The sequence below is a fragment of the Cetorhinus maximus genome, chromosome 23 (assembly GCF_964194155.1).
Source record: "Cetorhinus maximus chromosome 23, sCetMax3.hap1.1, whole genome shotgun sequence".
Lineage (NCBI taxonomy): Eukaryota > Metazoa > Chordata > Chondrichthyes > Lamniformes > Cetorhinidae > Cetorhinus > Cetorhinus maximus.
The window spans coordinates 50,841,540-50,868,541 of record NC_135901.1 but is presented as its reverse complement, the minus strand read 5'-3'; the positions used below and the strand labels follow the sequence as shown (position 1 = coordinate 50,868,541).

General features: G+C 45.2%; 1 protein-coding gene and 1 long non-coding RNA gene across 2 annotated transcripts in view; both read right to left on the bottom strand.

The window, feature by feature from the left end:
• The window catches only part of LOC144698290 (uncharacterized), a 493,807-nt gene that overhangs the window by 38,690 nt on the left and 428,115 nt on the right, over positions 1-27,002 (bottom strand). The window lies entirely within an intron of this gene.
• On the bottom strand, positions 3,049-5,845 carry LOC144698269 (uncharacterized). Its single transcript, XM_078570242.1, has 2 exons — positions 5,658-5,845; positions 3,049-4,494 (listed from the first exon to the last, which is right to left on the bottom strand). The coding sequence occupies exon 2, from the start codon at positions 4,431-4,433 to the stop codon at positions 3,180-3,182; it is 1,254 nt and encodes a 417-aa protein (XP_078426368.1). The 5' UTR covers positions 4,434-4,494; positions 5,658-5,845; the 3' UTR covers positions 3,049-3,179.

Genomic DNA, 27,002 nt, shown 5'->3' with positions numbered 1-27,002 from the left:
GAGGAAGGACTTATCTCCAGAGTAGAACCCAATGGGGACATGTTTATATTTGTACAAGCTCTCCCAAAGTTTGAGGAAAAAGATATTGAAGCATTCCATATTTCATTTGAGAAGGTAGCTAGACAAATGAAATGGCCACACGAGTACTGGACATTATCACTACAGCCTCAGTTGGTGGGTAGAGTGCATGAGGTATATGCTTTGGTGTCTGAAGGAGTATCAGTGAATTGTGATATGGTCAAAAGGCTATTTTGAATGCATTTGAGTTGGTTCCTGAAGCATATAGGCAGAAATTTAGTAATATGAGAAAATAGCCTAGGCAAACTGATATTGAGTTTGAGAGAGTAAAACAAAGTAATTTTGACCAGTGGATACAGGCATTAAAAATAGAGACAACATATGCAGATCTTCGAGATGTGATTCTTTTGGAAGAATTTAATGATTCAATTCCTTTGGTGGCGGGAACCCATGTGGAGGAACAAAGGGTTCAAACTGTAAGGCAAGCAGCAGAGATAGCTGATGATTATGAGTTAGTGCATAGAGCCAAACCTTTTTTTCTGAACCAGCTTCTACAGCCCTCTGTGGTAAAGAATTCCACAGATTAAAAATTTCCCATTGCTCTGGATTACCACTAATCTTTGCCACATTGTAATTTGTTTTCAATTTGGTACTATCCTTAACTTCCTTGGTTAACCACGGTTGGTTTAGCCCCTTCCTACAATCCTTCTTTCTCACTGGGATATATCTTAGCTGAGAGTCATGAACTATTTTCTTAAACGCTTGCCATTGTTCATGAACCGTCTTTTCTGCTAAGCTCCTTTCCCAGTTCACTCCAGCCAAATCTGCCCTCATTCCTTTGTAACTACCCTTATTTAAATTTAGCATAGTTGTTTCCAACCCAAGTTTCTCACTCTCAAACTGAATGCCAAATTCTACCATGTTATGGTCACTGTTTCCTAGGGGATCTTTTACTCTGAGATCATTTATTAAGCCTGCCTCATTACACATTACCAGATCCAAAATAGCCAGACTGCTGGTTGGATCCAATGTATCATTCTAGAAAACTGCCCCGATTTCATGCTATAAATTCTTGCTCGTAACTACCTCTGCCAATTTGATTGTCCCAATCTACATGAAGATTAAAGTCACCCATGATTAATATACTGCTTTTTTTTCATGCCCTCATTATCTCCTGATTTATTCTCTGTCCTACAGTGTAGCTACTGTTAGGGGGCCTATAAACTACTCCCACCAGTGTCTTCTTCCACTTGTTATTTCTCACCTCCACCCATATGGATTCTGCATCTTCCAATCCAAGATCATTCCTTGCTATTGTACTTATTCCACCTCATACCAACAAAGCTAACACACCATCCTTTCCTTCCTGCCTGTCCTTTCGAAAAGTCACATGCCCATGAATATTTAGTTCCCAGCTTTTATCTCTTTGTAACCACATCTCCATAATAGTTATAAGATCATACCATTAACCTCTATTTGTGCCGTTAATTCATTTATTTTGTTCCGAATACTATGTGCATTTAAGAGCCATTAATTTTGCATTTTTACCATTTTTCCCCCATGACTGTACTTGCTGCTGTTTTTTTCTGTTTGTACACTCTGTCCCTTCCTGTCAGACTCTGGTATCAATACCTAAAAAGCTTCCCTGCAATGCTGCCATATCCTTTTGCTATGTTAGCCTATGTACGCCCTCTCCAGAACCCTCTGCACCCCACCCCACCCCGCTCACCATCTAGTTTAAAGCCCTCTCTACAGACCTAGTTATTAAATTCACCAGGACACTGGTCCCAGCATGGTTCAAGTGAGCCTGCCCTACCGGAAGAGCTCCCTTCTACCCCAGTTCTGGTGCCAGTGCCCCATGAACTGAAACCCATTCCTCCCACACTAATCTCTGAGCCATGCATTTAACCCCTTGCCTTTATTTACCCTATGCCAGTTTGCCTGTGGCTCAGGTAGTATTACCAAAATCATTACCTTGGAGGTTCTGCTTTTTAATTTAGCTCCTAATTGTTCAAATTCTTTCAGCAGAACCTCCTTTCTAGTCCTATCAATGTCGTTGGTACCAATGTAGATTACAACAACTGGATCCCTCCGCTCCCACTCCAAGTTCCTCTCCAACCCTGTGGAGATGTCCTTAACCCTGGCACCCTTCGGCACTCCTGCTCACGGCTGCAGTGAACAGGATCTACCCCCCTAATTATACTGTCCCCTACCACTACTAACTTCCTATTTCACATTCCCCAATTGTATGGCTCCCTGTATCACGGTGCCATGGTCAGTTTGCTTATCCTCCCTGCTCTCGTGCACACAGTTTGCAAGAAACTAGTAACTTGTTTGACATTTGCAGGGACCGTAATTGTGTGTTGCAGTTTCACCAGGTTGACACCTCATTTTTAGACATGACTGGTGCTACTCCGGCCATGCTCTCCTGCACTCTTCGTTGAACCAGGGTTGATCCCCTGACTCGGTGGCAATGGCAGAGTGGAGGATATGCCGAGTGATGAGGTTACAGATCGCGGATGGGTACAATTCTGCTGCAGCTGATGGCCCACAGCATCTCATCATTGCCCAGTCTTGAGTTGCTACATCTGTTGGAAATCTATCCCATTTAGCACGGTGGTAGTGCCACACAACATGATGGAGGGTATCCTCAATGTGAAGAGGGACAGTATCAGAACAGAGAGAGAACCGTTAACAATATTGGCTGACATGGCGAAGTTGGGTGATCAGTATTTTTTTTCTTTGGACAAGCTGAGCACTGAGAGGATGTGAGGGAAAATGGGAGAGAAACTAGAGAAAAATGTGAGTTCAGGGCTCAGACAAGAGGTAACTATAGGGACAGATTGTCCAGGTGGGCTAGTGGAAGGGAGGGAAGCAGCTGATCAAATTGTCTCAATCTTAGTGATAAAGAGGCTCCATGAGCTCCTCACACTTGTTGTTGGAGGTGAGGATGGAAGAGACAGGGGAGAGGGAGAGACCTTCAAAAGGAACGAACTTGTATTAGAGATATGAAAAAGACTTGACACACAGTCTTTCACACAAAGCTGATTTATTTGACTTTTATCCAGAAAATAAACCCCTGTAACTGACCTGGAGTTTATTGACATCAGCAGAAAGAGGCCTCAATGAACGTGATTAACAGCAAAACCCAATCACTGTAGTTACTTGTGAACTCGCTGATGTCTCAGCAGGTGGGATGACCGAGTGAATCCCTTCCCACACTCGGAGCAGGTGAACGGTCTCTCCCCAGTGTGAACTCGCTGGTGTCTCATCAGGGTGGATGACTGAATGAATCGCTTCCCACACTCAGAGCAGGTGAACGGCCTCTCCCCAGAGTGAATTCGCTGGTGGTCAGTGAGGTGAGATGACCACCTGAACCCAGTCCCACACTGAGAGCACCTGAACGGTCTCTCGTCAGTGTGAACACGTTGATGGAGCATCAGATTCCCCGAACTTATATAGCACTTCCCACAGTCTGGACATTTAAAAGGTCTCTTGTCTGTGTGAACTCGCTGGTGTATCAGCAGGGTGGATGAGGTAGTGAAGCCTTTCCCACACTCAGAACAGATGAATGGCCTCTCCTCAGTGTGAAGTCGCCGGTGTCCAGTGAGATGAGATGATTGCCTGAACCCAGTCCCACAATGAGAGCATCTGAACGGTCTCTCGTCAGTGTGAACACGTTGATGGTACATCAGGTTCCTGGAACTTTTAAAACACTTCCCGCAGTCTGGGCATTTTAAAGGCCTCTCGTCAGTGTGAACTTGCTGGTGTCTCAGGAGGCTGGATGAATCAGTGAATCCCTTCCCACATTCGGAGCAGGTGAACGGCCTCTCCCCAGTGTGAACGTGCTGGTGTCTCAGCAGGTGGGATAACTGAGTGAATCCCTTCCCACACTCAGAGCAGGTGAACGGCCTCTCCCCACTGTGAACTCGTTGGTGGTCAGTGAGGTGAGATAACCACCTGAACCCAGTCCCGCACTGAGAGCACCTGAATGGTTTCTCATCACTGTGAACACGTTGATGGGACATCAGGTTCCCCGAACATTTATAACACTTCCCACAGTCTGGACATTTAAAAGGTCGCTCCCCAGTGTGAACCCGCTGGTGTTTCAGCAGGGTGGTTGAATCAGTGAATCCCTTCCCACACTCGGAGCAGGTGAATGGCCTCTCCCCAGTGTGAACTCGCTGGTGTGTCAGCAGGGTGTTTGAATCAGTGAATCCCTTCCCACACTCGGAGCAGGTGAATGGTCTCTCCCCAGTGTGGCTGCTTCGATGAGTTTCCAGCGCAGACAGGTAATTGAATCCTTTCCCACAATCCCCACATTTCCATGGTTTCTCCACAGTGTGAACGTTGCTTTGTCCTTCCACGTTGAAAATCCAATGATATTCAGGATACTTTAAGCTGGGTGACTCCATCAGATTCTGATGTGATGTTTGGTCTGAGATTCCCGACTGTAAATCCTCCCCTTCTTATCTCCTGCGAAATTGATTTAAAACAGAAAAAAGGGAGTGAGAAAGAACCCACAAAAACACAAAGGCAGGTTGTTAAATTGAGCTGAATGAATCTGGTAATTTATGGGACCGGCATGAGGAAAAAGTGACCATGAAACCTGTTGGATTGTCATAAAGACTCAACTGGTTCACTACTGTCCATGAAGGAAGGCATGTGGGCCCAGACAAGGCTCTGGCATCTACTGGATGAGAGAGGGAGAGAGAGAAAGATAGTGAGGTGTGAGTGGTAAGAAGTGGAGAGATATTTCATATTTTTACAACTCAACTAGAAATTTGGCAGAGCCACAAAAATTACAAATGTCCACCCTCTAGAAGGACCGGGGTAGCAGGTGTCTGTGAACACCATCACCTCCAAGTTCACCTCCAAGTCACAAACCATCCTGACTTGTCTGACATCCAGTTGATGTACAGAAATTTCCTTCATTTAAATATTGGGAAGATTGAAGCCATTGCCTTCAGTCCCTGCTACAAACTCCACTCCCTATCCACTGACTCCATTTCTCTCCCTGGCAACTGTCTGAGACTGAACCAGACTGTTCACAACCATGGTGAAATATTTCACCCCAAGATGAGCTTTCAACCACATATCCACATCATCACCAAGACCGCCTATTTCCACCTCAGTAACATCGCCCGACTCCACCCCAGTCTCAGCTCATCTGCTGCTGAAACTCTCATCCATTCCTTTGTTATCTCTAGACTTAACTATCCTAACACACTCCTGGCCGACCTCCCACTTTCCATCTTCCTGTAATCTTGAAGTCATCCAATTCTCTGCTGCCCGTGTGCTTATTCGCACCAAGTCTTGTTCACCCATTACCCCTGTGCTCAATGACCTACAAAGGCTTCGGATAAAGACGGAACTAAATTTCAAATTTCTCATCCTTTTAAATTACTCCATGGTCTTGCTCCTCCCTATCTCTGCAATCTCCTCCGGTCTCACAATCCTCGGAGATATCTTCACTTCCTCTAATTCCGTTTTCCTGACAAATCCCAATTTTCATTGCTCCACCTTTGGTCACAACCACTGCCCCCTATAAAAATGGCGGTCGCACATGCACACTGCAGCACATTGCCCCTATAATGATGGCGGCCGCACATGCGCACTACAGCACATTGTACACTCACAAGATGATGGCCGTGAATCAGGTTCTGCTGTCGGGATTAACGCCGCGGTCGCCAATTCGGTCCAAACGCGGGATCGGAAACTTAATATTCACAGTTTGAGGCCTGCAGTAGATGTTTATGAAGCCTCCCCGTCCACTTGTCGGCTCCCATTCGCCCTCACCCAGCCGCATACCTGACTTCTTCTGCTCTCCGGGCTGATGCAACACATCAGCCACTCTCCTCCCAGAACCGCTATTGCGCATGCTCCTGTCAGGGAAGGCAGTGCGCATGCTCCGTTCACAGCTTTGTGCTGCGCCTGCGCGGTGATCTACCTCAGCGAGGATGGAGCATATTCTGCCCCTCGGTGAATGCTGGGTAACCGAAGCGCCATTGTAGCTTTTATATTCACCCATGGGATGTGGGATTCGCTGGCTGGCCCATCCCTAGTTGCCCTTAACAATTGGTGGTGAGCTGTTTTCTTGAACCGCTGCATTCCACTATGATGTTGTTGAATACAAAATCATTTTCTGTGCTGTTCGGACATGATTAGAGCCTAAAATATGATTTTAATGTCAATTGACGCAGCCAGCAAGTGCACGGGAGGGGAACCTGCCACCTGGTCTGTGTGCCCACGTGAGGGAGATGCGACAGGGTGAAGACGAAGGATTTTATATATTAGCAACATAACCGGAACTTTGACAGAACCTCCCAAACCAAAGGTTTACACCACATAGAAGAGAGGCAGCAGAGGAACATCCTCATCCCCAAGTTTCCATCTCAATCACACACCATCCTGCCTTGGGTATATTCTCACTGCTTCTTCATTACTGAGTGAAAATGGTGGAACTCAGAAATTTACCTCATGGCCTTGTGGGAGCACCTTCACTAGACAGTGGGTTGAGAAGAAGGTTGTCCACCATTACCTTCTCAAACGACAACTGGGGATAGGCAATACACTTGCTACCAACACCCACACGCCAAGAGTGAAAAGCCTGTTGAAAAATATTTGTTTCTAAAACAATACTCTTTTTATACTGGATTTGGGGGCGGGGGAGTGAGGATGTTTATTTAGCAAACCATTTTCCCAGGGATCAAACAGGAAATGTTGGAAACTCTCAGCTGGTCAGGGAGCATTTCTGGAGAGAGAAAGTTAACATTTCAATCATTAGGCTTTGTCAGAGTTAACAACTGCCTTAAAATGAAAGACAGAGGACTGTTACACACACACACACACACACATTAAATCTTTCTTTCATTCAGAAATATTAATTCATAGAATACTTAATACAGTTATTTTCAGACTGGAAACTTAAACCTGCCGTTTAACCTTCAGTCAGGAACAAATCACAGTTTTACACCAATGTCTGATTTGACAAAAGCAAAAAAACTGCGGATGCTGGAAATCCAAAACAAAAATACCTGGAAAAACTCAGCAGGTCTGACAGCATCTGCGGAGAGGAATACAGTTAACGTTTCGAGTCCGAATGACTCTTCATCAGAACTAAGAAAAGATAGAAAAGAGGTGAAATACAAGCTGGTTTAAGGTGGGGCGGGGGGGTGGTGGTACAGCTGGGACTCCGTTCTCTCAGGTCCAACACTGACATTGTCACCAAACCTGCTGACAAGGGTGGTGCTGTTGTTGTCTGGCACACTGACCTCCACCTCGCAGAGGCTGAGCGTCAACTCGCAGACACTTCCTCTTACCTGCCCCTGGACCATGACACCACCTCTGAACATCAAGCCATTGTTTCTAGGACTGTCACTGACATCATCACCTCTGGAGATTTTCCTTCCACAGCTTCCAACCTCATAGTCTCCCAACCTTGGACAGCCTGCTTCTACCTCCTACCCAAAATCCACAAACAGGACTGTCCTGGCAGAGCGATCATGTCAGCCTGTTCCTTTTTGCTATCTTGACTCCATTCTCTCTCCCCTTGTCCAGACTCTTCCCACCTACATCCGCGATCCCACTGACACCCTACATCATATCAACAATTTCCAGTTCCCTGGCCCCAACCACCTCCTCTTCACCATGGGCGTCCAACCCCTCTACACCTCCATCCCCCACCAGGATGGTCTGAGGGCTCACCGCTTCTTTCTCGAACAGAGGCCTGAAAAATCCCCATCCATCACTACTCTCCTCCGTCTGGCTGAACTTGTTCTCTCACTGAACAATTTCTCCTTAAACTCCTCTCACTTCCTCCAAATAAAGGGTGTGGCTATGGGTACCCACATGGGCCCCAGTTATGCTTGTATCTTTATGGGGTATGTGGAGCATTCCTTGTTCCAGTCCTACTCAGGCCCCCTCCCACAACTCTTTCTCCAGTACATCGATGACTGCTTCAGTGCTGCTTCATGCTCTTGTCTGGACCTGGAAAAATTTATTAATTTTGCTGCCAATTTCCACCCCTCCATAATTTTCACATGGTTCACTTCTGACACTTCCCTTCCCTTCCTTGACACCTCTCTCTCAATTTCTGATGATAGACTGTCCACCAATATCCATTACAAGCCTACCGACTCCCACAGCTACCTCGACTACAGCTCCTCACACCCCGCTTCCTGTAAGGACTCCAACCCATTCTCTCAGTTCCATCGCTTCCGTCGCATCTGTTATATGATGCCACTTTCACAAACAGTTCCTCTGACATTTCTTCCTTCTTCCTTAACCGAGGTTTTCAACCAACGGTGGTTGACAGGGCGCTCAACTGTGTCCGGCCCATCTCCCACGCATCTGCCCTCACACCTTCCTCTCCCTCCCAGAACCATGATGGTGTTCCCCTTATCCTCACTTATCACCCCACCAGCCTTCGCATTCAAAGGATCATCCTCCACCATTTCCGCCAACTCCAGCAAGATGCCACCACCAAACACAACTTCCCTTCACCCCCAGGGCGGCATTCCGCAGGGATTGTTCCCTCTGGGACACCCTGGTCCACTCCTCCATCACCCCCTACAACTCAACCCCCTCCCACGGCACCTTCCCACACAACCGCAGAAGGTGCAACACCTGACCCTTTACTTCCCCCCTCCTCCCCGTCAAAGGGCCTAAACATTCCTTTCAAGTGAAGCAGCATTTCACTTGCACTTCCCTCAATTTAGTTTACTGCATTTGCTGCTCCCAATGCGGTTTCCTATACACTGGAGAGACCAAACGCAGACTGGGTGACCGCTTTGCGGAACACCTACTGTCTGTCCGCAAGCATGACCCAGACCTCCCTGTCGCTTGCCATTTCAACACACCACCCTGCTCTCATGCCCACATGCCCATCCTTGGCCTGCTGCAATGTTCCAGTGAAGCTCAATGCAAACTGAAGGAACAGCACCTCATCTTCTGACTAGGCACTTTACAGCCTTCCGGACTGAATATTGAGTTCAACAACTTTAGATCATGAACTCTATCCTCCATCCCCACCCCCTTTCCGATCCCCGCTTTTCCAATAATTTATATAGGTTTTTCTTTTCCCACCTATTTTCATTATTTTAAAATATATTTCTACCCATTGTTTTATCTCTATCTTTTAGCCTATTTCGATTCCTTCCCCCCACCCCACCCCTACTAGGGCTATCTGTACCTTGCTCGTCCTGCTTTCTACCCTTAATGTCATCATTAGCACATTTCTTAGCTAATATCACCATCGTCAACACCTCTTTGACCTTTTGTCTATGACATCTTTTGGTTATCTCCACCTATCACTGGCCCTCTATCCAGCTGTACCTGTCCCCCCCAACCTTAAACCAGCTTATATTTCACCTCTTTTCTATTTTTCCTTAGTTCTGATGAAGAGTCATTCGGACTCGAAACGTTAACTGTAATCCTCTCCGCAGATGCTGTCAGACCTGCTGAGCTTTTCCGGGTATTTTTGTTTCTGATTTGACAACACTTTTCCAGCATTCACTGTTGTTCTTCCTGACTCAAAACACAGCTCTAAAGGAATCTTCTGTATCATGTCTAGGAGATCTGAACCCTGGAACAGAGCGGCCAGGACAGATTTTATACACATCTTAGGGATTAACCCACACAGAGATCTTCCTGCCAGTGAAGAGAGACAAGAATGACCAAAATGTTGTTTGTCCCTCTCAATGTGATCCTGATCCAAACAGGTGAAGTTAGGTAAGTGTATAGATGGAATGTGAAATGGGCCATACCTACTACCCAAGGGACACTGATTTGTGTTCCAAACCTCATTTGTTTTTTAATAAGCTTCTGATAAAATGCTGAGGGAATGGAGTCTCAGTACTTGTTAAATAACCTGATGGAGCTTTTTGACAAGTTTAACAGGGAGAGAGGTTGAGGCCATTGCAGTTTGTGCTGTGTTTGCAGACATTGGATCAAGTACCATTTATTAAGTTTATTAGTAAACTTGACGCCCATCTGATCAAAACATCAGCAGTAGCATGGATACAAAGATATGTAAGTGATAGCAATCAAAGAGCTAGGGTGAATGGAATTTCCTTTGGAATGAAGTGAGATTTACAGTGCAGTTCCCAGGGTTCAGCACCAGGATCTCTGCTGTTTTTTGATAAAAATGACTGACTTATGTTACAAATGTGCATAAGCTTATTTTTGGTTTGGAAATTGTAATTTTTAAATGTAGGATAAATGAAAGAGCACCTGGCCTGAAGGGAAGGTAAACAGGTCTGGGGTAATTTCAGATCAAAGTGAGGTCCCATGTTATGTCCGTGAAGACAAAATGGGAGGTGTTAAAAGTTAAACAATGGAGGTCTCGGTAACTGTCTCTTGAGGAGATGGACTGTCTGTGAGGGTTTATATTATTAATAATTTCCCCCAGATCAGAGAAAGTTGAAGGCCACTGGTAACCAAGAGATGGTTTCAAAGTATCCATATACTTTTCAGATCAAAGAAGTGGTTTAAAGTTAAAGATAAATAATTTCCATTTATTTCTAAAGACAGGCCATGTGTATCATGTGATAATGGAAATGGGTTGAGAGGGGAAAGTTCACCATATTTCTGCAGTAAATGTCAGTCTGGGGGTCCATCTGTGTCCTCAGCAGCTTGTAGAAGCAGAGAGAGAATCTACCAGCAGCCTGAATAAGGAGCAGAGCACCATCAGGAACCAGGGGTGTTTCTGATTTGAAGACAATATGCAAGGATGTGAGTGAGGCCCATGCTCAGGCTGGACAAATCCAAATTCAGTTCTATGATGACAGGATTCTCCTCCAGAAGGAATGAGGTCAGTTACGGTCTGAGAATTGAGTGACGTGTTCAGTGCTGAGGTCATAATCCAGAGATACAGAGAGGGTTAGTGCAGGGTTTTTTTTTATTCCTTTAAGGAAAGGGTTAATCATATCAGCAACAGAGTTTTAAAATTCAGTTGAAATGACCTGATGGTGTTGATCTAATAACACTGACGATTTTACTTTAAATCATCATTTGTTTAACTTTTAACCTTTGTTAAAGAGGGAAGCATGACTCTAAAACTGTAATGTTGTAATATCTTCAAGTAATTCTCATTATAGAGCTCCATAGTCACAATAAGATGGTGACCCTGAAGATTTAAACTTAGATTGACTCTCACAGCACCAGCAGCTTCGAGCAGGACATCACCATTTGAAACTGAAACTTTTCAGTGAGAGAGTTTGAGAGCTTGTGAAATAATGATAAGGAAAGGATAACTTTGAGAAACAATATCTTTCTCATTAGAGTTTACAACAAGGGTAGTGGGGCCTGAATGTCTTTGATTCTGTAACAGACTCAGAATTAAATGTTTCACTTATAGAACAATGATTAAATGACAAGCGAGGAATGAGCAATAAGATAATGAAATAGGAAGTTCCATTGAATCCATTAGCCCAAAGATAAAACATTGTATTTGTGAAGAATTCAGTTTAATTCATTGAGTTATTCTAAAGTTAGAGAGTCTCTGCAGTTTCACTTATTTGGATGAGTTGTTAACTTTTGGATCACAATGTAGTATGAGAACAAGTTGAAGATCACATTAGCTGATGATCATATATTGAGGCAAGAGGGAGGTACATGAATTGTGCTGAGAGTTTGGATTTGAAGGGTCTGATCGATCTGAACACTGAGCTGGGGACGATATCATATTAAAGTCCGCAGTCACCATCACCCAGTGCGCGGTTTTACTAATATATACACTGAATAAACCTGTGAAGCCCTGACAGTAACAATTCAAGAACCTTCCTTAATGAGGAGTCGATGGAAGTGCAGAAGAAATATGGGCAGGAGTGGCCATTCAGCCCCTCGAGCTGGCTTCCTTTTTGTCTGTAAATTAATTCTCTCTCTCTCTCGGTACAATAACAGTTTAAAGGAGTAGACGATCAGAACAGTAAAAAGGTGGAAAATTCCAGCTTAAACGTTCTCTTCATGATCAGTGGGTTTGAGAGTCCAGTATCAGCAACTTTAATACTTTATTTAGAAATATAAGCTGAGCAGATTCTCTGTCCTCTACCGTATCTTATATTGATCCATAAATCAGAGTAAACATGCAAGTCCCGTGTGTCCACAGTCACTTACATGAGGTCAACCCGCTGAATGGAACCTCAGGCACCCTGAGTTTGATTTCCGGTGTCTCCAGTCCCGACTGCCCCCTTACATCAGTATCCCCTCACTTTTATACCCTGTAGTGATCCAGCTCTGGCCCCTGGCTCTTCTTTGTCTTCTCTGCTGGGTTTTGGCAGGAAGTGAAGAAAAGACAGCTGGAATTTCTCTAATCTGTGAATAACAAGGACACATTCCCTGGTTCCCAGCAGTTACTTTTCTTCTGGAATTTTCTCATTCTCCTTAAACTCCCCTGCCCACTGATATTTCTGTTAATTCTGATAGTTTCACTATTATAGGTATGAACATCACACATTATAATCTGATCTACTCTATTCCTCACTCTGGTTTCAGTTTATATTGTGGTTAATAACAGACAAACTCTGTCCTTTTCCCTGATCTGATTCGAGTTTCCAATGAGCTGAATCTGGGCAATGGAATGTCTTATCAGTGTTGCCATGGTGACCTGTCCGCAGTGAAGAGCCTGTTTGAGTTTCGAACTCAGACTAAACTTCTCTATCCCATAATACACATTATATCAAGCATTTTACCTCAATGTCTTTTAGCCATGTTACAAGGGGTTCAGGTACACAAATCTTTAAATGTGAAGGAAAAGTTTAAAATGCTGTTTGAACCTATTACTCCAATTTTCTCTGCAAAATTAATTTGTAAATCATTGATTAGGCTGCATTTAGAATATTGAGTCACATTCTCGCATCTTACAACAGGAATGATGTCAGGGCCATGGAGAGGGTGCAGGAGAGATTCACAGAGATGATACCATGGATGAGAAGATACAGTACAAAATGAGGCCATTCACCCCATCGTGCCTTTGCCAGCTCTTTGGATGAGCTATCTGAATAGTTCTCTCCCCTGCTGTTTCCCCATGGTTCTGTCAATGTTTTCTTTCAAGCATTTCTCCAATTCCCTTTTAAAATTACTGTTGAACCTGCACCCACCAAACTTTCAGACAGTGTATTCCAGATGATAACAACAGACTGTGGAATGAAATGTTTTCTCATGGTGACCTGTCTGCTGTGAAACTCCTGCTTAAGTTTCTAACTTAATTCAACTGTTTCCATTGAGGAGAGACTGGAGAAACTGGGGGGTCTTTACAATAGAACAAAGCAGGATGAGGGGAGATGTGAGCAAGGAGTTCAAAGCTGGGTCAAGGACATGGTCCAAAATATTACAGACACTCCTTGCCCTTCAGGATCTGTGTCCAGGGAAGAAGCTGATGGGTTTATCTCATCATCATCGAGGTGAACAATCATTGTCAGAATCAAACACTCTCCAGTCAAACACAGCACGGATTAGATACAGAGTAAACCCATCAGCCTGTCCCCCGGATACAGATACTGAGGGACAGGGAGTGTCCGGGACAATGACCTTTCTCACTCAGTAAGGTAGAAATTGATCCTGTATCTCTCCCCATTAATACTGAGCTCTACACAGCTCGAATCCTCCTCCTGTTTCCCTCCCTGTAACAGCACTGAGCTAAAGCCAGCACATAATGAGCAGGGCTCAGGGAGAATGGTTACTAGGCACTGCAGTGATGTCATAAAGCAGCGTCATTCAGCCCAGCTGGTCCTCTCTCTGTCCCTTTAAAGGTGGAAAACTGGGACATCCTGTCTCCAAACACATCCCACCCTGTTCACACTGAGAATTCTAGGGTGGAGAACTGGGACATCCGGTCTCCAAACACATCCCACCCTGTTCACACTGAGAATCCCAGGGTGGAGAACTGGGATATCCTGTCTCCAAACACATCCCACCCTGTTCACACTGAGAATCCCAGGGTGGGGAACTGGGACATCCTGTCTCCAAACACATCCCACCCTGTTCACACTGAGAATCCCGCTATTTGGGAAGTGACAGCATCTTCCAACAGTTTAGAGAGGAGAGGGATTTTGGAGATGGGGCAGTAGTTTGCAAAGGACAGTGGGTACAAACGTTTGTTTTTTTGAGGAAGGGGTGATGATTGGATATTTGGAGAGGGACAGTACCTTAGAGAACGAACCGTTAACAATATTAGTGAATACGGGGAAGTTGGGTGGTCAGTCATTCAGTGAGAGTGGGGTCAGTACAGCAGAAGGTGGGTCTCATGGACAAGATGAGCACTGAGAGGGCATGATGGGAGATGGAAGGGAAAATGAGGAAAGATGTGGGTTCAGGGCTCGGACAAGGGGGAATTTTAGAGACAGTTTGTCCTGGTGGGCTTGTGGGAGGGAGGGAAGCAGCAGAGGCAGCTGATCGGATTGTCTCAATCTTAATGACAAAGAAGCTCCATGAGCTCCTCACACTTGTTGTTGGAGGTGAGGATGGAGGAGACAGGGGAGAGGGAGAGCCCTTCAAAAGGAACTAACTTGTGTTGGAGATATTAAAAAGACTCGACACACGGTGTTTAAAACAAAGTTAATGTATTTGATTTTTGGCCAGAATATTAACAGCTATAACTGGGTTGGAGTTTATTAACATCAGTAGAAACAGACCCAAATGAACATGGTTCAGTCCTGGATGTGATTAACAGCAAAATCCATTCACTGTAGTTACTTGTGAACTCGCTGGTGTCTCAGCAGGGCAGATGACCGAGTGAATCGCTTCCCACACTCGCAGCAGGTAAACGGTCTCTCCCCAGTGTGAACCCGCTGGTGTCTCAACAGATGGGATGACGTAGTGAATTCCTTCCCACACTCCAAGCAGGTGAATGGTCTCTCCCCAGTGTGAACTCGCTGGTGTTTCAACAGGGTGGATGACTCAGTGAATCTGTTCCCACACTCGGAGCAGGTAAATGGTCTCTCTCCAGTGTGAACTCGCTGATGTTTCAGCAGGTCAGATGACTGAGTGAATCCCTTCCCACACTGCAAGCAGGTGAATGGCCTCTCCCCTGTGTGACTGCGCCGATGAGTTTCCAGGTCAGATGGGTAATTGAATCCCTTCCCACAGTCCCCACATTTCCACAGCTTCTCTCCAGTGTGACTGCGTTTATATTTTGACAGGCCAGATGATTGACAGAAGCCTCGTCCACACACACAACACGTGTACGGTTTCTCCCCACTGTGAACGGTGCCTTTTACTTCCATGTTCAAAATCCAATGATATTCTGATCCAAATGAATAGAATGCATCTGTCCGGTCTTATCTGATGTTTGGTTTGAGTTTCCCGACTGCAAATCCTCCCCTTCTGATACCCTGTGAAATTGATTTAAAACAGAAAAAAGGGAGTGAGAGAGAACCCACAAAAACACAAAGGCAGGTTGTGAAATTGAGCTGAATGAATCTGGTAATTTGTGGGGCTGGCACGAGGAAAAAGTGACCATGAAAACTGCTGGATTGTCATAAAAACCCAACTGGTTCACTAATGTCCTTCAGGGAAGGGAACCTGCCACTCGGTCTGGGCCTATACAAGACTCTGTGATCTGTGAGAAGAGATAGAGAGAGAGAACATGAGAGAAGGAGAGAGAGCAATGGAGGAAAACAAGCTGGACTTCATCCAACTGCAACTCAACAAGAATGTTGACAGATTCTGCCAAACCCACACTCCTCACCACCTGGAAGGACAAGAGCAGCTGGTACATGGGAAAACCATTATCTCCAAGACATAGACCAGGGAGTTCACACTGGGGAGAGGCCACTCACCTTCTCCGTGTATGAGAAGGGATTTAATTGGTAGTCCAACTGCTGAGAAACCAGCGAGTTCACAAGTGACAGCAGGGGTGGGATTCTGCTGTTTTTGCTGCTGTTAATCACATCCAGGACTGAACCATGTTCTTTCTGACAGTTTGGGTCTGTTTCTGCTGATGTTAATAATCCTTGTAACTGGGCTGAAGTTTAATATTCTGAAAATCAGTTTGCTTTACTTTATAACTTCAAATAAAGTATTCATTTCAGGCTATTTTTGAGATGAAACCAAGCAGCCGACATCTTTATTGGGGGAAATGTGCAGTAGGGCACATGCATGGTCATCCTTGCCCAGCGGGCAGGAAGAGAGATTGCTGTGAATTTCTAACTCTGTCAGATCTTGATGTGATTTTGGTTTGAGTTTCCCGTTTCTCAATTTTCCACTCCTTGGAACTCGTAAGAGAAATTTACAAAATCCATTACTATCAGTTCAGGATGGATATTGAGAAGAGGCAAACATTCCTCTTGGTTTGAGTTTGCTGTGTGTAAATCCTCCCCTTCTAACCCCCTGTAAGAGGAGTTTCCAAAATCCATCCCTGTCAGTCCAGGATAGAAATTCACAACATTCTCTCCTCCTGCTACCTGGACCAGGATGACCGCGCATGCGCCCTGTTGCACATTGCCCTGAGAAAGATAGCGGCCGTTACCCCGGGCCTGACTCCGAGCGGAGACTCGGGCCACAGTTTTTGTCGTCGTCCCGTTCGGTGCAACCGCGGGACTGGTCGCTTCATTTCGCAGTTTCGGGCCTTCGCTGGATGTTCATGAAGCCTCCCCGCCCATTCTGCTGCCTCCATTCCTCCCCACTCACCGGCTCCACTTACTCGCTCGTGTTCGTCATTTCTCAGCCCCTTCGAACAGCTCCAGGTACAGACCGCACTGCGCATGCTCCAGTCGGAGTCTGCAAGGCGCATGTTCCAACCAATGAGCGGTACCGCGCCTGCGCGAGGCGCTCGCAGTGAGGTTAGGGCACATCCTGCCTCCCTTTGAATGCTGGGTAAGTCCGCCGCCATTGAAAACCTCCTTTGTTAAATAGAAAATTATGATTTGTGATCCGATCACGAATGGAGCCACAGGGCCAAGATATAAAATTATTATAAAAGCAAAACCTGCGGGTGCTGGAAATCCAAAACTAAAAAACAAAAATACCTGGAAAAACTCAGCAGGTCTGACAGCATCTGCGGAGAGGAACACAGTTAACGTTTCGAGTCCGTATGACTCTTCAACAAAACTAAGGAAAAATATAACAATTAGTTCTGTTGAAGAGGCATCCGGACTCGAAATGTTAACTGTGTTCCTCTCTGCAGATGCTGTCAGACCTGCTGAGTTTTTCCAGGTATTTTTGTTTTTTTTATAAAATTATTAATTCAATTCAATATGACTCCACCATAATTCTCTCCTGGATGTAATGAACAGCAGAACAAACTCCTACAGTTAGATCTTAACTCACTGGAGCCTCAGCAGGCGGTGTGAACAAATGGCTTTTCTTCCCATGCACAGAACATTTAAACTCCATACTGCCAGCAATTCAGCCGGTGAATGATCTTTTCATGGTATGATTTTGCCCATAAGTTTCTAGCTCAGACTGGGATCTCAAGCTCTTTTGATCATGAGTTCTACATTCTTAACCGACTACAGTTGGAGAAAATCTGGTGCTGTAAATCTGAAATAAAAACAGAAAATGCTGGAATTTTCATCAGATCTGATAGTGTCTGTGGAGAGCTAAACATAGGCTATGACTGTACATCACAATTGCACTGCATCAGTGAACAGACTTGAAAAGTTAATACTGTTTCTCAATTCACAGATGCTCCTAGATGTGCCGAATGGTTCTAGCATTTTCTGCTTTATTTCTGGTTAATGATGTTGCTTATGAAATGGATATTAGATTTATTTGTGACTAACATGTTTATTCTCATTCATTCGCAAGTGGAAACATCTTCCACTTGTCTACCCTGTCAAACCTTCTCATTATCTTAAAGGCCTCAGTCAGGTCATCCCTCACTCATTTTCCTCAACAAAACCTTTTTTCAACCGGTTCAATCTCTGTGGATTGACATAACTTTCCAGTTCTGGCAAAATTCCAAAAAATCTTCCTCGCACCTTCCCCAGTGCTTCTCAATCAACCTGATCATATAGAGACAGAGCAAATCTGAGCATCAAAGCCACTCTTGCCCCAAATTCCTCTATGTTGGAAGGATCAGTATCTCAGTGGGAGGGAGGACTGTGGTTTCGAGCTGTTATTCACCATCCTCTATTTCATACAAACAAGGAGCAGGAGTCGGCCATTCAGCCCCTTGAGCCTGCTCTGCCATTCAATAAGATCATGGGTGATCTGATGGTAACCTGATGTTTGCATCACACCTACCGCTGATAACCAATCACCCCCCTGTTTACCAAGAATCTACCCACCTCTGCCTTAAAAATATTCAAAGGCTCTGCTTCCACCACCCTTTTGAGGAAGAGAGTTCCAAAGATTCACAATCACCTGAGTTAAAAAAAATCGCCTCATCTCTGTTTTAAATGGGCGACCCCTTATTTTTAAACACTGACCCCTAGTTATAGATTCTCCCATATGAAGAAACATCCTCTCCACATCCACCCTGTCAAGACCCCTCAGGATCTTATATGTTTCAATCAAGTCGCCTCTTAATCTTCTAAACTGCAGCGGATACAAGCCTAGTCTGTCCGACCTCTCCGCACAAGACATCCCCCCATTCCAGGTATTAGCTTGGTAAACCTTCTCTGAACTGCTTCCAACACGTTTACATCTTTCCTTAAATAAGGTGACCAATACTCTACACAGTAATCCAAATGTGGTCTCACTAGTGCACTAGAGCATAACCTCCCTACTTTTGAATTCAATTCCCCTCGCAATAGATAATAACATTCTGTTCTGTCACATATAAATATTTGTGTACATACACTCCCAGGTCACTCTGTTTAAAATTGTACCATTTAGTTTATTCTGCTTTTCCTCTTTCTTACTTCCAAAAAATATCATTGACTGTGAATCACTTTGGGATGTTCTGAGGGTGTGAAAGATGCTAAATGAACAGAAAAAATTTCTTTCTCTTCTGCAGCCGATTTAAAGTTGTAGATTTTGCTCCAAAGGTTAAATTGGGATCAATGTTCAAAGTTAACTATTTAACTGCAGCAACAACTTCAGCTGGGAGTCAGTGAATTAAGAGGAAAGATCCCAGACAGCGGTTCTTCAAGGCACACTGCAGGCCCGACAGCTCATTCAGCTCCACTCTCAGCTCAGGAGAGCTCAACAACTCCACATCCTGTCCACAGGGGAGTTCTCCTGGTGCAGTGGGACCAACATTCGTGCTTTTAACTAACACCACCAAAAAATACTAGATTAATCAGTTAGTCTGATTGCTGTTTATGGAATCTTACTGTGCACAAACTGGCTGTTATGAAACAGAAACAACTTGTATTTATATAATACCTTTAATGTAACAAAACGTGCCAAGGTACTTAACAGGACTTTCATAAAGAAACATTTGACATCGAGTGACATGGGTCGATATTAGGGTAAATGGACAGAACCTTGATTGGAGAGGCAGATATTAACAAGCATCTTTAATCAGGAGAGAGGGCAGGACGGGTTTCGGGAGGAAATTCCGGAACTTTGCACCTCGGCACGGCCACCAGTGATGAAGTAATTAAAATCAGGGATGCTAAAGAGTACGGGATGAGATAGCACAGATATCTCAGAGGGTTGTGCGACTGGATGTTACAGAGATAGGGAGGGACGTGGCCATGGAAGGATTTGTGAAAAAGGTTACGAATTTTAAAATTGAGGCATTGCTTGAACAGGAGCCAATTTAGGTCAATGGCTACAGGGGTGAAGGGTGAACAGGACTTGGCATGAGAAAGCACATGGGGAGCAGGGTTTTGGATGATCTCACGTTTCCGTGTGGGGGTGGGGTGAATGTGAGAGGCCGGCCAGGAATGTATTGGAATTGTCAAGTCTAAAGGTAACACGTACATGGATGAGGGTTTGAGCAGCAGATGAGCAGGGGGTGGGATGGGGACAGGTGACATTATGGAGATTGAAATATCTGGTGTTAGTGATGGTGTGGATATGTGGTTAGAAACTCATCTTGGGGTCAGATAAAAGACCGAGATTGTGAACAGTGTGGTTCAGCTGCAGACAGTTCCCCGGGAGAGGGATGGACTCAGTAGTTAGGGAACAGAATTTGTAGCGGTGACCGAAGACAATGGCTATGGTATTCCCAATTTTTAATTGGAGGAAATTTCTGCTCATCCAGTACTGGATTTGGGATAAGCAGTTTGATCATTTAGTAACAGTGGAGGAATGGAGAGGGATGGTGGTGAGGTAGAGCTGGGCAATGTCAGTGTACATGTGAAAACTTACACGGTGCTTTTGGATGATGTCACCGAGTGGCAGCATGTAGATGAGAAATAGGAGGGGCCAAGGATAGATCCTTGGGGGACACCAAGTACAAGGACCTTGGAGAAGAAATGGAAGTTGGAGATGGGGCAGTAGTTTGAAAAGATGGTCAGGTCAAGAGCTATTCTTAGGATGGGTGATGATGATAGATTTGATGATAAAAGGTACATTACCAGGAGAAAGAGAAACATTAACAATATCAGCGAACATGGGGAAGTTGGATAATCAGCAGTTTATTGAGAATAAGGTCAAGGGAGCAGAAGGAGGGCCTCATGGTCAAGATGAGCACTGAGAGGGTATGAGGGGAGATGGGAGAGAAACTGGAGAAAAATGTGGGTTCAGGGCTCAGACAAGAGGGAACTTTAGAGACAGTTTGGCCTAGTGGGTTATTGGGAGGGAGGGAAGCAGCAGAGGCAGCTGATCAGATTGTCTCAATCTTAGTGACAAAGAAGCTCCATGAGCTCCTCACACTTGTTGTTGGAGGTGAGGATGGAGATGACAGGGGAGAAGCAGAGTATTGGAGATATTAAAAAGATTCAACACACCTTGTATTTCACACCAAGTTGATTTAATTGATTTGTATCAACAATATTAGTCTCTATAACAGGGCTGGAGTTTATTAACATCAGCAGAAACAGAACCCAATAAACATGGTTCCAGCCAGGATGTGATTAACTACAGTGATTGGATTTTGCTGTTACTTGTCAACTCGCTGGTGTCTCAGCAGCACAAATGACTGAGTGAATCCCTTTCCACACACAGACCAGCTGACTGGTCTCTCCCCAGTGTGAACTCGGTGGTGTTAAGGTGGGTAGGTTCAATTAATGAATCCCTTCCTACAGTCAGGGCAAATGAGCAGCCCCTTCCCCAGTGTGAATTCACTGGTATCTCAGCAGGTTGGATGACTGAGTGAATCCCTTCCCACACATGGAACAGGTGAATGGCCTCTCCCCTGTGTGACTGCGCTGATGTACAATGAGGTCAGATGATCGCCTGAACCCAGTCCTGCAGTGAGAGCACCTGAATGGTCTCTCGTCAGTGTGAACACGTTGATGTAAGATCAGGTCCTGGTAACTTTTATAGCACTTCCCGCAGACTGAGCATGTAAACTGTCTCTGGTCTGAGTAAACCAGATGATGTCTCAGTAGGTGGGATGACCTAGTGAATCCCTTCCTACACTCAGAGCGGGTGTACGGTCTCTCCCCAGTGTGAACACGCTGGTGTGTCAGCAGGTCGAATGATCGAGTGAATCCCTTGCCACATTTTGAGCAGGTGAATGGTCTCTCTCCATTGTGAATTTGCTGGTGTGTCTGCAGGTTTGTTGAAGTAATGAATCCCATCCCACAGTCAGAGCAGGTGAATGGTCTCTCCCCAGTGTGAACTCTCTGGTGTGTCAGCAGAGTGCATGACTGAGTAAATCCCTTCCCACACTCAGGGCAGGTGAATGGCTTCTCCCCAGTGTGAGTGTGTCGGTGAGTTTCCAGGTCAGATGGGTAATTGAATCCCTTCCCACAGTCCCCGCACTTACACGGTTTCTCCCCAGTGTGAGCAGCACTTTCTGCTTCCATGTTCAAAGGCTGATAATATTCAGGTCCTGATGAATCAAGTGACTCTCTCAGGTCTTGGTGTGAGTTTCCCGACAGCAAACCTTCCCCTTCTATTACCCTGTGAAATTGATTTAAAACAGAAAAAAGGGAGTGAGAGAGAACCCACAAAAACACAAAGGCAGGTTGTGAAATTGAGCTAAATGAATCTGGGAATTTGTGGGGCTGGCACGAGTTAAAAGTGACCATGAAAACTGCTGGATTGTCAGAAAAACCCAACTGGTTCACTAATTTCCTTCAGGGAAGGGAACCTGTCACCCGGTCTGGGCCTACACAAGATTCCGCCTTCTAGGGGAGGAGGGAGAAAGAGTGAGAGAGATGCAGGAGAACCCTGACAGAATCTCCCAAACCCTCAACCTCCACCCCCTAGAAGGACCAGGATAGCAGGTGTATGTGAAGACCATCACCTCCAAGTTCCCCTCCAAGTCACACACCGTCCTGACTTGTCTGACATCCAGTACTGGATGAGCAGAAAATTACTCCATTTAAATAATGGGAAGATTGAAGCCATTGTCTTCAGTCCCCACTACAAACTGCACTCCCCACACACTGACTCTGCACCTCACGCTGACAACTGTCTGAGGCTGAAACAGACTGTTCACAACCATAGTGAAATATTTCACCCCAAGATGAGCTTCCAACCACATCATCACCAAGACCGCCTATTTCCACCTCAGTAACATCGCCCGACTCCACCCCAGTCTCAGCTCATCTGCTGCTGAAACTCTCATCCATTCCTTTGTTACCTCTAGACTTAACTATCCTAACACACTCCCGGCTGGCCTCCCACATTCACCCTCCCTGTAATCTTGAGGTCATCCAAAACTCTGCTGCCCGTGTGCTTACTCACACCAAGTCTTGTTCACCCATCACTCCTGTGTTCACTGATCTACACAGGCTCAGACAAATCTGTTAGACTTCTTCGAGGAGGTAACGAGTAGGTTAGACAAAGGAGAGCCAATGGATGTTATCTACTTGGACTTCCAGAAGGCCTTTGACAAGGTGCCGCACAGGAGGCTGCTCAGTAAGATAAGAGCCCATGGTGTTAGAGGCAAGGTACTAGCATGGATAGAAGATTGGCTGTCTGGCAGGAGGCAGAGAGTAGGGATAAGGGGGTCCTTCTCAGGATGGCAGCCGGTGACTGGTGGAGTTCCGCAGGGGTCAGTGTTGGGACCACAACTTTTCACTTTATACATTAATGATCTAGATGAAGGACACCCTGGCTAAGTTTGCAGATGATACAAAGATAGGTGGAGGGACAGGTAGTATTGAGGAAGTGGGGAGGCTGCAGAAGGATTTGGACAGGTTAGGAGAATGGGCAAAGAAGTGGCAGATGGAATACAACGTGGGGAAGTGTGAGGTCATGCACTTTGGTAGGAAGAATAGAGGCATAGACTATTTTCTAAATGGGGAGAGAATTCAGAAATCTGGAGTGCAAAGGGACTTGGGAGTCCTAGTCCAGGATTCTCTGAAGGTTAACTTGCAGGTTGAGTCGGTAGTTAGGAAGGCAAATGCAATGTTGGCATTTATTTCGAGAGGACTAGAATATAAAAGCAGGGATGTGCTGCTGAGGCTTTATAAGGCTCTGGTCAGACCACATTTAGAATATTATGAGCAATTTTGGGCCCGGTATCTCAGGAAGGATGTGCTGGCTCTGGAGAGGGTCCAGAGGAGGTTCACGAGAACGATCCCAGGAATGAAAGGCTTAACATATGAGGAACGTTTGAGGACTCTGGGTCTATACTCGATGGAGTTTAGAAGGATGAGGGGGGATCTGATTGAAACTGACAGAATACTGAAAGGCCTGGATAGAGTGGACGTGGGGAAGATGTTTCCATTAGTAGGAGAGACTAGGACCCGAGGGCACAGCCTCAGAGTAAAGGGAAGACCTTTTAGAACAGAGATGAGGAGAAACTTCTTTAGCCAGAGAGTGGTGAATCTATGGAATTCATTGCCACAGAAGGCTGTGGAGGCCAGGTCATTGAGTGTATTTAAGACCGAGATAGATAGGGTCTTGATTGGGAAGGGGATCAAAGGATACGGGGAGAAGGTGGGAGAATGGGGTTGAGAAACTTATCAGCCATGATTGAATGGCGGAGCAGACTCGATGGGCCGAATGGCCTAATTTCTGCTCCTATGTCTTATGGTCTTATGGCTCCGGGTTAAGGAGAAGCTAAATTATAAAATTCTCATCCTTATTTTAAAGGCTGTGTTTGCTGCCGTTGTGCAAGCGCAGTTGTTCTGTTTTACTCTGTCTTCATAGGGTTAATCTCTCGTCCTCCTCAGACTCAAGTCACCACTGCAGACTCACCGCGAGGAAACTCAGACTGACCTGGTTACAGTGTCCATCAACCAGCCAATTCAGAACTCAGTCAACAGCAGAGAGCTTTGACTGTACATTCCTAATCACTAATGCTTTTTATAAACGCATACTGTTCTTTGAAATGCCTTGGAAAGTTTTATTACGTTAAAGGTGTTATATAAACACAAAGTGCTGTTGTTGATTTGGACATATAGCACTGTTCCTTCATCATCGCTGGGTGAATAACCTGTAACTCCTTACCTAACAGCATTGTGGGAGCACCTTCACCACACAGACTGCAGCGGTGCAAGAAGGTCAAACATCATCTTCTCCACAGGCAACTGGGGATTGGCAATATTTGCTGGTTGTGTTAGTGAAAGGGCAGTGGAGTGGGACTAGCTGACTTGCTCTTGCAGAGAGCCAGCATGTGCACAATGTGCTAAATGGCCTCCATCTGTATTGTAATCATTCAATGATTCTATGACACGATGAGAAAGGACCTACACTGGAGGCCAGGGACCAACTTCTGTAACCAACACCCACCCTGATACAAACCGGCTCTTAATTGGTCCGTCTGTGTTTCTAGACTCGGTTCTGTGAGCAACACCTGCAATAAAATAATAGCAAAATACTGCAGCTGCTGGAAATCTGAAATAAAAAGAGAAAATGCTGGAAATACTTAGCAGATCAGGCAGTATCTGTGGAGAGAGAAACAGAGTTAACATTTCAGGGTGTGCAGAATGGATTACAGGGAATAAAAATGGTGCAGAATTTGATGGTCAATATAAGCTCAGAAGTGGAAGAGAAATGGATTATAGCACAGGAAAAACAATTCCTGACTGTGAAAGATACTGTGGGAAGATAAAGCTGGTAAGAAAGCAGCACATGGTCTGGGGATGGGCAGTAGAGGAAACCTTATTTGGACACAATCAGCAGAAGTAACAGTTAAATGCCAAACACAGCTAAAATGCACCCAGTATTAGAGACAGAGGGAGTTAGACAATGGCAGAAACGTGATCAGGGAGGGCAGAGGTGAAACAGAGCAAAAGATGGACATGGATTCAGATCCACAGTAAAGGAGTCACACCAGCCCCAGAGCGATGGAACCTCTAAAAGATAACAGAGCAGAGAACTAAAAGCTCCAAAATTGTAGATGAATGGTCAAAAATACTCAACTCTGAAACAATTTCAGTTTCCAAATTTAAAATCTCCTGCTGGATCCTGCAGCTGGAAAGATATCAGGAGCACCTGGAGTCAGAGAAAAATCTCCCAGTTGAGGAAATACCCGGGGAGCTGGGTGATGTCACCATGTAATTATCGATGTGTGATGATGTCACAGTGTAATTATCGATGTGTGATGATGTCACAGTGTAATTATCGATGTGTGATGATGTCACAGTGTAATTATCGATGTGTGATGATGTCACAGTGTAATTGTTGATGTGTGATGATGTCACAGTGTAATTGTCGATGTGTGATGATGTCACAGACACGGACACAGAACATTTGGATCTGTGCAAACCAGTGATCACCACATATTATGAAGGATGGGAGGGTCCTTGAGAGGGGGCAGAGGAGATTTACCAGAATGGGTCGAGGGATGAGGGATTTTAGTTGCAAGGTTAGGTTGGAGAAACTGGGATTGTTCTCCTTGGAGCAAAGTAGATTGAGGGAGGTTTTAACAAAAGGTGCACAAAATTATGAAAGGTTTACATAAAGTAGTTAAAGAAAAGCTGTTCACAGTAGCAGATTGTGAAAGGATTACGGGTCACAGATTTAAAATTTTGGGTAAGATATACAGGGGGATGTGAGAAAGAAATGTTTGCACAGTGAGTGGTAATGACCTGGAACTCAATGCTTACACTCAGAGGCCGATAGAATCCAGGCCCTGAATTTCTATCCTGGACTGAGTATGGCAGGTTTGGGAAACGGTTTGTACAGAGCATTAAAAAAGTAGGATCCAGGTCCTGATGAATTGAGTGACTCTGTCAGATCTCAACCGTCTGTGAATGTTCCTCTTCTAACCCCCTGTAAAAGGAGTTTCCAAAGTCCATCCCAATCAGTCCAGGATAGAAATTCACAACATTCTCTCCTCCTGCTACCTGGACCAGGATTACCGCGCATGCGCCCTGCTGCACGTTGTCCCCTATAAAGATGGCGGCCGTTACCCCGGGCCTGGAGAAGGGAGAAATCCAGACTTTTTCGGTCCGTTCTCCGCAAACACAAGACCGGTACCTTGTTATTTGGGGTCTGCGGACTGCACTGTGTCTTTATGAAGCGTCCCTGCCCACTCCGCTGGCTCCATTCCTCCTCACACACCCACTAACTCTGTTAGTTTGCTCCACTCTACATCCTCTCACCCACTCTGAGCAGCTCCAGTCACAGACCAGTACTGCGCATGCTCATGAAACGGGCCGCAGTGCGCATGCTCCAAGCACACACCCTAATACGCATGTGTAGGGAGCTCCTGTTGTGAGGAGAGGGCACATTCTGGCCCCTGTTGAAGGCTGGGTAACCAGGCTGCCATTGAGAGGTCGTTTTTTTGAATAGAAACTTATGTTTTGTGATCCGATGACGAACGAAGCCCAAGACCAAAATATAAAATTATTCAGTCAATTGGTATGACAAACAAAGTGCATGGGTACTCTGCCATAATACTGTCCCAGGTGTAAATAACTGCAGTAAAACCACCTACATTTAGATGTGAACTCACTGGAGTCTCAGTAGGCGGTGTGAACAATTATTTTTTCTTCCCATACACAGAACATTTAAACTCCATCTTGTCAGTAAGAACGTGACAATTCAGCCGGTGAACAATCCTTTCACAATGTCATTTT